General features: G+C 42.7%; 1 protein-coding gene and 1 long non-coding RNA gene across 3 annotated transcripts in view; one reads left to right on the top strand and one right to left on the bottom strand.

The window, feature by feature from the left end:
* Positions 1 to 1,475: 1,475 nt before the first annotated feature.
* On the bottom strand, positions 1,476 to 4,770 carry LOC138813499 (uncharacterized). The gene is made up of 4 exons (XR_011367821.1): positions 4,685 to 4,770; positions 4,522 to 4,582; positions 2,647 to 2,917; positions 1,476 to 2,022 (listed from the first exon to the last, which is right to left on the bottom strand). It is a non-coding gene; the product is annotated as an uncharacterized lncRNA (long non-coding RNA).
* A 5,530-nt stretch (positions 4,771 to 10,300) lies between these two features.
* The window catches only part of Rap2a (RAP2A, member of RAS oncogene family), a 73,386-nt gene continuing 71,159 nt past the window's right edge, over positions 10,301 to 12,527 (top strand). The window contains exon 1 of one of the 2 annotated variants that reach the window (XM_070002716.1): positions 10,301 to 10,739. In XM_070002716.1, the coding sequence (XP_069858817.1) occupies positions 10,426 to 10,739 (314 nt within the window). In that variant the 5' untranslated portion in view covers positions 10,301 to 10,425. The remainder of the gene's footprint in view (positions 10,740 to 12,527) is intronic. The other variant, XM_070002715.1, reaches the window with a different exon arrangement.

The following is a 12,527-nucleotide window of genomic DNA, read 5'->3' as shown; positions in this document are numbered from 1 at the left end:
TCAGAAGCAGGATTACAGGCACAGGACTTCAGTGCCTAGCAGATGAACTTAATTTCTAAGCAACAAGGAAAACTCCTGGAATTTCAAGGCATACAAGACACTACTGTATCAAGGGCATGTTTAAGATTTTATAAATTTCCCTAATATTTTTTAACTTTAATGACTCATATCTTAATGACTCATAACCTTAATGAGTCTTTTCAAACTCATCTGCCCTAGTGATTTGTTTTATTAGTGTTGGTTTATATTTTTTACCTAATTAGGATAGTCATACTGGCTATTTCTTATTCAGACATTGACGCAATTCTGTTAAGAATAATTTCACAGGCAATGAGATTGGAAATGAAAGTCTTTCTACAGCTTCTACCTTTTTTTCTGACTCAAGACTTTTTGTTTGTGTTCAAGTATTTGGTTAGGAAAACAAATGATTACCTGAAATATGGGACATAGTTGTGGATCAAGTCTATGTGATTGTTCTTTGGAGAGCAACACATTTCATTTGTCATCATTTTATCTCATTTAAGATTTAAGTTAATGCTAAAAAAAATCCATTGATGTTATGTACTATAAAAGTAGAAATAATTTCTTTAAATAAGGAGAATTCAATGATTTGAACATCGTTTAATGCCATTTAAAATTTTATATTTAATCTCATCCAACCAATAAGCATTGAACAAATGCCATTGATTAGGCAAAGCATTATAGGAATTAGAAAGATGAAACATTGTAACTTCATTTCTCTACTCCATAAATACCCAGTAGTCTGTATATAGGCTAAAATGGCAGAGAGTTAATTATAAGATAGTACATATGTAATATATTCAGAAAAAAGGCATAAAGTATTTAGAGGCAACAAGAGATTAATTCTAGTGCAAGAGACTCGTTGAAGAGGTAGAATTTAAACTAAACATTCTATTTAGAATATGTAATCTCTTTATTCAGTATCCTATGGGAATTTTCAAGATTACTACTTAAGTATGATCTTCACTTCAGAAGAAACAGAATATTGTTAACACAGAGGGTGGGGGTGAAGAAGGGATTCAAAATGTTAAGGTAGAATTATGTGGCACAGGACACAGTGAAAAACAACCACTCCATGTTGGCAGCAACCAGACACACCCAAACTTATTGAGACACACAGACGAGCAAGATATAGTAAAAAAAAATAATAATAATAATTTCTGTGCCACAAGATTTGGACACACCAAATACATTGCACTTACAAGACTAAACCATACATCCATAAGCATATAAAGAGAGGTACTCTGAGTGCAGCGTGGTCTACAATTGCATTATGAAGCACTCTGGTGCACTCTTCATTACCTCTGTCAAAGAGATTGCCAGCTGGTAAATCCTCGATTGTCCCCAGATTGCTTAGAGAACACCTCCACCCCTCCCTATTACTGACTTTTCCCACTTCAAGGTGTCTGATCATATCACCAGAACATCTCCATGACCAATTGGTAATCCTGTATCTGACTATTCCAATGACTCCAAGTTATACCAGGATCTTAACTCCCTTCGAATTTCTGTAACCTAGTTATAATTGTTTACAGTGTGATGTGTATGACACAGAATTCAGTGGGCTTCCATGGCCTGATTGTGCTCCCTTTGGGCACACCTCATATGCATGCCTCAAATCCTGATGTATGACTCTTTTTTTTGTTTGCCTTAATGACCAGGTAAGCACAGTGGAAAGCCCTAAGGCTGACAGAACAACAATACAATTAAACCTCCCAACTTCAAGTTAAATGGGGGTTTAGTAGGAGGAGGATTTTCCTTCATACTAAAAGACTAAAATCCTGTGCAGAATTTCAGGAGAGCAATTAACAGAAGAGATGATTTTTTTTTAATCTCCTGACTGGTTTTCACCCCTTCAGGCCATCAGTGGGCAGTCATCTTGCATGAGGCAGACAAACTCTGAGAGACAGAAGCTTCCTGGGGCCTAAGGCTATATTTATATGATGTGGAGCTCCATCCTCTTGAGTTTGGGTGGAAATTCTCTTCCTTTGTTTTTTCTTCCTTGTGTGGAAAGAGTAAGATGTTGAGAAGCCAAGTAATAATTCATTCAATCATTCATCCATTCATGAACATTGTATGCAGTTTTAGGTGTGTTGATAAAACAAAAGGTGAGCTAAGTACTGCCAAAATAGTCCTACTCGTGCAAGACAATGGAGAAATTTTGTCGTGTTGATGTAAAGACACAAGTCTGTTCTGACTACACTTGAGGAATCACAAAAAAAATGAGCAATAAATTCTATTTCTGTAATATCAAGGTGTGTTAATATGCCTACTATAGCTTAGCTTTAAAAAATTACATTAGTACAGAAAATAGCATTATAAATACCATTACAACCATTTCTTGATTAGAAACTGTGTAATAAACTGATTTTAACAAGTTTTTATTATAATTGCTCTACTATTATAATTGACACATCTATGGGTTTTGCTCCTCAAAAAATGCTTCATTTATCTATAGTTTATTATTCCTAACAACCTTTCTGTTGGAGAGATTTTTCTGTAGCAAGGTACAAAAATGATATTCTCAGGAAAACACTTCAAATTACATTATTTACCAAAAAGACCACCTTTATATAATGCTTATCTATTGAAATGTTTCTTTTCAATCAAATCACATTCACTTACACAGAATGCTTGTCAATAACAAGCTGCCATGAATAATAACTGGTTTCCTGCTTGTCTTCATTTTTTTCCTGTTCCTTTTTCTTTCTACTTGTATTTGTGAACGTTGAATCCCTCCTCAAGTGCTTCAGCCTCAGTACTTCTTGTGACAATTCTTTCATGACACCCACATTACAAATTGCTCATTATTTTGAATAATGCCTTAATTTCAAATGCATCCTCACACCACTACTTTTTCTTCTGGATGATGTCTAGGGAGTTGAGGTTCATTTCTCTGCCAATTAAAGAATTGATTTGTCACGTTATGTTCACTTTTTAATCCATATCTACCTAACCAAGGAAGCCTCATTCTCCTCCCTGTTACTCTTATCTATGTGCTTTATGCCTTTTATATTCTTGCTTGGAGAAAACTGGTTTCTGACATCTTCCTAAGTAGCATTAGTAGAATGACATTGCTACAGTGACTTAAAAAATTAAGATTTCTACTTGCTTCACATCTTTGTTCAGCTTTTGTTTGCTTACAACTTCCCTACTGCCCCATCCAGCTTGGCCTTTGGCCATTTCCTTCAACACATAGCTCCACAGTAATTTATTTCCATTTTCCCCCCACTTTCCTAATCACTAGTAATTAATGTATGAATACTACATTATCAACAAGATAGTGTGAGTTTTGATAATTGTTCAATTGTTTGGTTAGCTATCTTGTTTGATTTGATTACTAATGCTTTATTACACACCTTTCCTAATCTGATTTTTCCATATTAACATTCATTATAGCTATTATTTACAATGTAATTTGATTGCTTAAAGTCTGTTCCATCCTGCTAATTGGGCTAATTGTTTACTGCTTTATCCCCAGAACTAAGAAAAGTAGATGCGCTAAATGCTCAATAAATCGAATATTTTTACATATAATTCAGGATATCAATAGAATGGAAGAGCTCACAAACACTAACTGATTTTTACTAATTTTATTTGGTAGTACTGGGATTTGAACTCAGCAGGCAAGCACTCCCCTACCCCAACTTGCTGATATTTTTCTAAACTTTATTTTGTCTGGCAATCCTTACACTCTCTCACAGTTGGGATATATTTGGCTTCCAACTGCAGAAAACCTGACAGAGACTGAAACCAATAATGTACTTAGCCACAAGTCCAAAGGTGGGCATTTCCAGTGTTGGGTTGACAGTTCAATGTCATCAACCAGGACACAGGTTATTTTTGTCCTTCTTAGTCATCTGAGTTTGGCTGGCATTTCGCTTCCACCATAAGGTATGACAGCTCAAAGACGGGGCCCACTTTCTCAGATACTAATGCACAAAGCAGAAAGCAAGGGGAACAGTGTCTAATATGGGGATAGCGCCTCCCTCTTATCGGAATAGCAGAAGTCCCCAACTCCAGAAACCTTCTTCTCATTCTAAAGAGTATAACTGAGGCATGGTATGAACTTTGGGCAGAGGGGAAAGCATTGCTTCTCATTCACATTAGATTCTTTTGCAAAAGTACAGGGAAACTGCTGGCTAGGTAAAGGAACACTGTGTTCATTCTTCAGCCTTAAGTGAATTACATCAAAACTCTGTTTCTCTCAGAAGCTCAAGCTTCTTCAGACTACCTCCTTCCAGCATTTCTGTTGAAAATTTTGCTTTCACAAAGTCTGCTTTATCAACAAATCTTTTTCTTTCGTTGACCTCTTTGCATACTCAGTAGCTACATTCTAGTTCCTTTTCAAAAGCACCAAGGAACATCACATTTTCTAAAGAAAAGCCAGCATATTTTGTACTTTCTTGTCAACTCTTCATATATATATATACACATATATATTTATACATTTCTTTTTCTCAAATGTATTAGGAGCTTTAGAGGCCAAGAACATCTCACCTGTTCCCTTTAGAATTGCCAGCAGTGTTTCATAGGTGCTAGCTGTACTTGACACGTCCTCCTTTATGATGAAGCAGAGACATCAGGCATCAGTAGGGAGCAAGAGGCATGGAGGTTTTACACTCACAATGTACTGGTCTTATTACAAATGTCCTCTACTAACCTGTTTGTATTAAATCCTGTGCATCTTTGCTTCTTGATGCCCTCTGAGAGTCCCAGATCACAATTCATTTCCCACTTCATTCCACCCTTTTCAACATCTTTCACAGAAGGGAAGAAAGGAGCTGGGTTTCCATGGTAACCCAAGTGTGACAATTGAGGGTATCTGGATATAGGTGAGATCACTCCCTTTGGATCCAGTAGGGAGAGGAGAAATGAAGTTTTTCTGTCTTTATTTTCTCCCAGCAACACACTTGTATAACCAAAGGGACCCTGCAGTGTCAGTGAACTATCACATAGATTTATAGCTCTTGGGGAAAAATTCAATTTCATCTTATACTATTTTTATTTCTACAAACAAATGAACGAAAAATGTAATTTCTTATGTCTAAAATCTCTTTCAGAATAAAGTGTATGGTGGCATAAAAATAAACACAATTGGGAAATGAAGAAATGCTCATCTCCTATCTAAACCTAAAACATTCTCTGTCCTAACATCTTTCTTACAGCAGCTAATTGTCCAACCAGTCATATATGTACTGCTACAAAATCAGGTGTCTACTGTAATCCACACCAGAATCGGGTGTCTACTGTGACCCATGCCAGAATACAGAATAGGTAAAACATATGTCCTATGTATTGCTTGGGTTGTGAAAACTTCCTGCATGGCACTGAAAATTAAAACCTGAGGCCTAATAATATGAGAAACAAAAATGAACTACAACTATTCCATGGACTAGAGTCTTCATGCTTCTCCTACTTGAAAACTGTCAACAATGATGAAAGGTTGAAGAAGATAGGAAAACCTCACAAAGCTTCCCTACTCTCTATTAGGCTAGGCAGAGTCACTAGGTGACTATTTTAGGTCATTCTTCTGTGATAACTTTGTTTTCTCTTTGCCAGTACTGGAGCTTAAACTTAGGTTTACTTGCTGATAGTTGGTGTTATAACATTTGAGCCACACCTCCAGTCCAGCATTTTGCTGGTTTATTGGACATGGAGTCCTATAGACTTTTTCTGCTTGGGATGGCTTCAAACCACAATCTGCCAGTTCTCAGCCTCCTGAGTAGCTGTGACTACAGGCATGATCCATCTCCACCCAGTTCTGTGACAATTTCTATCAGATGCACCTCAATACAGAATTCCCAACTCTTTGGGATGCAGAAGGGAAAAGGTCGTTAAAGCTTACCTTTAGCACCCATAATCCTAATGCAAGTTTCTCAAAAACAATCTTGGACTCTTATTCCTCACGAAGTGGGAGGATTTTCATCTCCACAGAAATGCAAGGTACTAGTTTGGAATTCACTCAGCTTTCTGTTTGCTGATTCCATGAATTCAACTATTAATCTTTGGTTAGCCTCATCACACTCATGCATACATAGTTCTATGCAAGCTTTCAATGTTTCCATTCAACATGTTTACTACTAGTGTTTGTAGAGCATTTTGAGAACTATTCTCTGGATTTTTCATTAACTGCTGTGTTGCCTGATTATCTTAAGTGGGAGTTGTGGTTCCTTGACTAACCATTTTTCTTGTGTTTCTATGGCTTGTTCTGCCCATTTAGGAATGAAAGCAAAACTAATTCCACACCAGAACACAATTTTAAGACAAGCACTAACCCAGAGCCTTACAGTTGCACAGATTTTGTAGGTTCACAATCAGAGATAGGTATTTTCACTCTATCGCTCCTTTTTTGGAAAGTATATCCACTTCCACAGAATACAATTTTAAGACAAGCAACCAATCCAGAGCCCTATACTTGTGCAGTGTTTGGAGGCTCACAGAGATAGGTATTTTCACTCTCTCCTTTTCTGGATATGTAAGTAGGTCCAATACCACCACAGAGCACAATTTTAAGACAAAATCCAACCCCGGGACGTGTATTTGCACTGATTTCAGAGGTTCAAAATAATAGATAGGTATTCCCCTATCTATAACTGCTTTGCTTTGTCAAGGGAGGGGTATTATGTTGCAGGAGTGGGGAGTATATATAGTTGTAATCAGTGAGCAAGTCTGTCATGATGTTTAAAGCGATTTGAACCAAAAGGATAATACCAAGAGCCACTTTGGCACAGTTACACTGACTATAGATATAGTTTAGCTCAATGTCACACAACCAGGAGTGAAGGACCAGAAACAATGGAAAATGGGTTGGGGTGAAATTAGAGGAAAGATAAAAATTTAAAAATAGAAATACAAGGTATTAGATGGCTTGTGATGGATCTATACAAAGAAAGTCTGATGCTCCTTGGTCTAATCCTCAACACACCTAAGAATCTCTTATCACCAAAAGGAACAATTGCTGTCTTATACAAAATAAGAGCCATCCATATAGTTGAACACTCTACTTACCTACCACATCTCTTGAAACATTGATGAAAATGTAACTGACATGAAACATACACATAAATTATCTCAATTTTAATTCGCCTTCTTTACATTCCTTAATTAAGCTATGATACACTCTACTTCAATTCTCTTTAAACATTCCTGATTCTTCCTTTCCCTTACATTCTGCCTTCACTGCTGATTTTGATGGCTCTGATTTAACTCATATTGGTATAATATATAGAAATAATGACTGAGCAGGGCATGGTGTACATGTCTAACCAGTAATCTCAGCTACTTGGGAGGAAGACAGGAGGATCAAGTTAAGAGGTCCACTAGGGGAAGTAGCCACTGGACAAAGTGCCAGAGACTGTCTTTGATGAATAAGCTAAAAGCAAAAAAAAAAAAAAAAAGGACTGTGGGTATAGCTGGAGGTAAAGCACGTGAGGTTAGTGGCTCTGAGTTCAATCCTCAGAACTGATTTTTTTTAAAAAGGAAGGAAGGAAAGAAGGAAGGAAAAGATAGAAGGAGACAGGAAAGGAGGGGGGGAGAAGAAGGGAGGCAGGGAGGCAGGGAGGGAATGAGGAAGGGAGGCAAATAGGGAGGAAGAGAAAAAGACATACTTTCAGCTTTCCATATCCCTGACTCCTGGATGCATGGATTCAATCAAAAACAAAAATAATGAAGGGAGCATGACAGCTGATGAATCTGTACTGAACTTGTAGACATTTTTCTTGTTCTGTTTGTATTTTTTATATTTTTATTGTAAAAATACTGTACAGAGGGGTTACAGTTACATGAGTAAGGCAATGAGTACATTTCCTATTGAGCATTGTTACCTCCTCCTTTGTTTTTCCCCTACCATCCCTTCCTTCTCCCCCCAACTCCTCTCTCCCCCTATTATTTCTTTAACAACATAGAATAACTATTTGCATAACATTTACATTTTATTAGGTATGATAAGCAATCTAGAGATGACTTAAAGTATATGGGAGGATTGCGTAGGTTATATGCAAATATGCCGTTTTATATAAGGGATTTGAGCATCTGGCAGATTTTGGTGTAGGGAGGTGCAACCTGGAAACAATCCCCCACAGATATGGAGAGATAACTGTATGTTACTGGGAAGCAACTATAACTTACACTTTAAATCTGACAGGACACTTGCCCTTAATTATTTTAACGGAAATTGTTAAGTGCTATAGCTAGGCAATGCAAACACGAGCTATTCCTTTAATGCAAAAGACAGCGTGGCATGGTATCTCAGAGTACATTTCTGCAGTTTACTACCTGACAGGAATGATGGCAAAAAGAATCCTGGGTTTTAGAGGAACTCAGACCTAAATCTCCTCTATAATGACCTTGTGGGAAGAGGCATTGTAGAGAGGTACGACATGATCTAACATTAGAATTACATAAATACATTATTCTCCAAAAAAAAAAAAAGGTGAGGTAGTAATGACTCAGGGTGGCCAATCCTAGCAGAATATATTTTTAAGGACAGTAACTGTAATAACCCGTTACCACACACACACACACACACACACACACACACACTTCTGAGGTAGCAAAGTCTCCCTAAATTTGATGTTATGGTGTCTGTCCTAAGACCTAAATGAGAGAGGCAGGAATATTAGGTTTTAAAACTGAGCAAGTTAAACAAAAAGAAGAGTGTAGAAGTGTGTCTTCGGAGAAAGCACGCTTGGAGGACTTGTGCAACTTCTGCAGGATAGCTTTTTAAGGACCAGAAAATTTTCCCACCCTAAAGACAAAAGTGCCAGTTTTCTCCATTCCACCCACGACCCAGCTCATATCCCTCAGCTCCACTTCCATGCCCATCGTTTAGAAAGAATGCCACAGAGAAGACGTTAAAAGCAGGATTCATCATCCTTGTCTGCCAACGCATCCTGTCCTTTTGCCAGAACAGGGCACAGCCACTAAGCCCTTGAATCTCTGCCCCTCCAATTTTCCCCACCAGCAGCCCAGGGAGGCAGGGGAATCACGAGTTCTGATTGGCTCAGCCACAAACCTCCGTCATGCATTAGCTCTTCTGCGATTGGTTGGCAGAGAGTGCGCAGGGGGCAAACGCCCTGGCTGGCGAGATTCTGGGAGGTGGGTTGGCTCCCCAGAATCTGCGTCTAGAATTTTTATCGATTGGACGAAGGAGCGGGCATCACATGGTACGAGAACCCTCTCTATTGGTCGTGAGTGCTAGCATGGAGTCGGGGAATGTGATCTAATTGGCTAAAATGAACCCCAGTTTCCTAGTAGATGCCCCCGGCAGGCTGTTGCTATGAGATGTTCCCTCGGTCGTCGCCCAGGCTCTCCATTCTCCAGGTTTTCCATGTGGCTGGAAGGGCGTGGGAAGAGCTCCACTTCAATCACGCACCCGAGGGGGCGGGGCCGTGGCGGTGGGCGGGGCCACGCCGCCGTCACTGGGCGGGGCCCAGGCTTGCGTGGTGTCTGGGCGCCGCTGTCTAGCCCCGGAGCGGGCGAGAGCTGGAAGGGCCTGTTACCCCGCCCTAACACCCTGGCGTGGGAAACTAAGCTTCAGGTGTCTAGGCAGCCGCAGGCCGCAGCCTCGAAGCTCCCCTAAATACAGGTTCATGTCATTATGTCTCTAACGGATCCAAGAGCCCGTGCCACGGGGTCCCTGATATGCGCTTCTCTTGCAGACTCCCCGCCTCATCCAGCGGCCTGAATCTCACCCAGATCCCTCTACCGCTTCGTCCCCGCCACCTCCCGAGCGTGGGAGTCAGTCGGACGGGAGCGGGCCGCGCGCACGCGCAGTACCCGGGCCCCAGGTTCCGCCCGCGTTTCGGGCGGGTGTTAACGGGCGGATGCAGCGCGCCGCTTGTTTATCTCAGCGCGGACGGCAGCTTCCGCGCACGGCGCAGGGCCTCTCGGGAGCGCGCCCGGCGGTCGCCTAGGCGACGAGAGAGCAGGCGGGGCTGCGCCGTGGCCCCGCCCCGGCCCCGCCCCCCGGCAGCTCTGCGGCTGGGTCTCGGGCGCGCGCCCGGGCACTGAGGAAACGGCGGCGGCGGCGGCGGCGGGCGGGAGCTGGGCGTGGAGGCGCGAGGGGCGGGGCGGCGCGGGGCGGGGCGGTCGGCACTGCGGGGCCCGCGGCTCGGGCGGCTCCGGCTCCCGCTCACCCTCTCTTCTCCCCTCCGCCGGCGCCCGCGGGGCCGCATCGCCGCTCCCCCCCCCACCCCCCCGCACCAGCTCGGCCCATGCCCAGGGCCGCCGCTTCCTCAGCCGCCGCCCCGCCGCCCGCGTCCGGGGGCCCGCCGCGGCCGTGAGGTGGGGGCGGCCGCCGCGAGCGGCGGGGCTGCCTGCGGGCAGGGTCCGGGCGCCGCGCGCGTCGGGGCGTCGGTCTATGTCGCGGGCGGCGGCGGCGGCGGCGGCCGCGGAGGGACGATGCGCGAGTACAAGGTGGTGGTGCTGGGCTCGGGCGGCGTGGGCAAGTCCGCCCTCACCGTGCAGTTCGTGACCGGCACCTTCATCGAGAAGTACGACCCCACCATCGAGGACTTCTACCGCAAGGAGATCGAGGTGGACTCCTCGCCGTCGGTGCTGGAGATCTTGGACACGGCGGGCACCGAGCAGTTCGCGTCCATGCGGGACCTGTACATCAAGAACGGCCAGGGCTTCATCCTCGTCTACAGCCTGGTCAACCAGCAGAGCTTCCAGGACATCAAGCCCATGCGGGACCAGATCATCCGGGTGAAGAGGTGAGTCCAGCGGGTTAGGCGGGAGGCTGGGGGGGAGGGGGAGGGCGGTGAGGGGGGAGGCGAGGCTGGGCCCGGACCCGGGTCTCCGTCCCGTCCCGTCCCGTCCCAGGGGCCGCCGGAACTCCCGCGCGGGGCGGCCGGGCCGGGCGGTGGGAGGGAGCCCAGCACCCGCCCGGCCTCCACCACCCACCCTCCTCCTCCTCCTCCTCCTCCTCCTCCTGAGTCTCAAATTTGACTGCTTTGTTTTCACAAGGAGAAAAGAAAAAAAAATTGGCATCCCGTGAACCCCACACAGCACAGCCCTTTGTCTCTGGGATATCATTAGTAGCGCCCGTTCTGCAGCCCAAAGGAAACAAAGTTTAAAACTTGGCTAGGAGAAGAATTGGTGGGGTAGGTGGGTGTGGGTGTGAGGAGGAGAGGGGCGAATTTGCAGATGGAACAACACACACACACACACACACACACACACATACACAGGCACGCACACATGCAAGCTACCTTTGCAACGTGTGTGTTAGCAAAAACATTTCACACCCGCGTTCTACTGTAATGTCGATTGGAGAGGAAAGGATTTCATGCTTTCTCATCCCTCGGGTAGGATTTCCTGCTGCCAGGGAGTTCTGCAAAAAAATGAAAAACTTGAATTCAAGTCTGGAAACTTTAAAGACAGGTGATGAAATTCTTGGAAGACACGACAGGGGTTGCGAAGTATTGATGTGTGGCGCATGAATGGGATATTCGTATTAAAGGACTTTTTTTTTCTGTTTTTAATCTTTTAGACAACTTTTTTCTGCCTTTTGTAAACTAGCCATGTCCTCCCCCCACCAGCAAAGGGCATTCCTGAAAACTAGTTCCTTTAAAGGTGTGGCCCACACACTAGCTATTTTAAAGTTAATGCAAATAAGTTTTTCCTGATATAAATGTTACTATACATTTTGGAAGGATAGCTGAAGGCATAAGTGCTTTAAAATGTTTGTTTTCTCATTATTGACCATATCTTGTGATACTAAGCACTGAAAATGTAATAATACATTTTTCCAGAGTTCTAGTAAGTTTTATTCTGTATCACAATTACATCTTAATGCAGTTACTCATTAGTGCCACCAATAACTAACTCTAACTATAACCATAAGTCTGAAGACTTTTGCTGAAAGTTAGTTGTAAGTGTATGTAGCCTCTGTGACGTAGGTCTCTTTAAATTTACCTACTAATTTGAAAGGGCCAGAATCAAATAACTGGCATTCAGGAGTGCTGAAAAATTCCTTGTAAGTGATAGATCCTGCTCTATTTGAAATGAAAGGGAAGGCCCTCTCCCCATTGCCTTTCCCCAACTGTAATAACTGAATTTAAATTTTTCATGTTATTGTATTCCAGTAAGTATACAGTAAGTATTTTCATTTTCTCTGTTCTAAAAAATCTAAGAATTACTTTTCCAGTTTCATTTTCTTAATCATCTTATAGTTAAAGAAAACACTGTATATGCTTACGGACATTTAAGTGGTCCAAATCAATAATCCTCTCCCCACCACTCAGTTAAAAAGCAAACTGTAAAAAACAGTAGTCACATATTTGTTACATGTCTGTTGCAGGCCAAATACATCAAATGATAATGGTAAATCAATCTCTAGCTGCCCCACCTTTCACATTTCATGCATATATGTACAGCATAAATGCCTTAACTCAAGGCTCACTTCTTGATGTAAGCCCAAGGAAAAGAACCTGGCAAAATAGTGGATAGGTTAGTCCAAATAATGTTATAGTTTCTTTACTTAAAATGTGCAGATTAAT

Source organism: Dipodomys merriami, unplaced genomic scaffold, assembly GCF_024711535.1.
Source record: "Dipodomys merriami isolate MVZ:Mamm:240054 unplaced genomic scaffold, mDipMer1.0.p SCAF_6, whole genome shotgun sequence".
Taxonomy (NCBI): domain Eukaryota; kingdom Metazoa; phylum Chordata; class Mammalia; order Rodentia; family Heteromyidae; genus Dipodomys; species Dipodomys merriami.
This window is presented reverse-complemented; position numbering and strand designations above follow the sequence as displayed.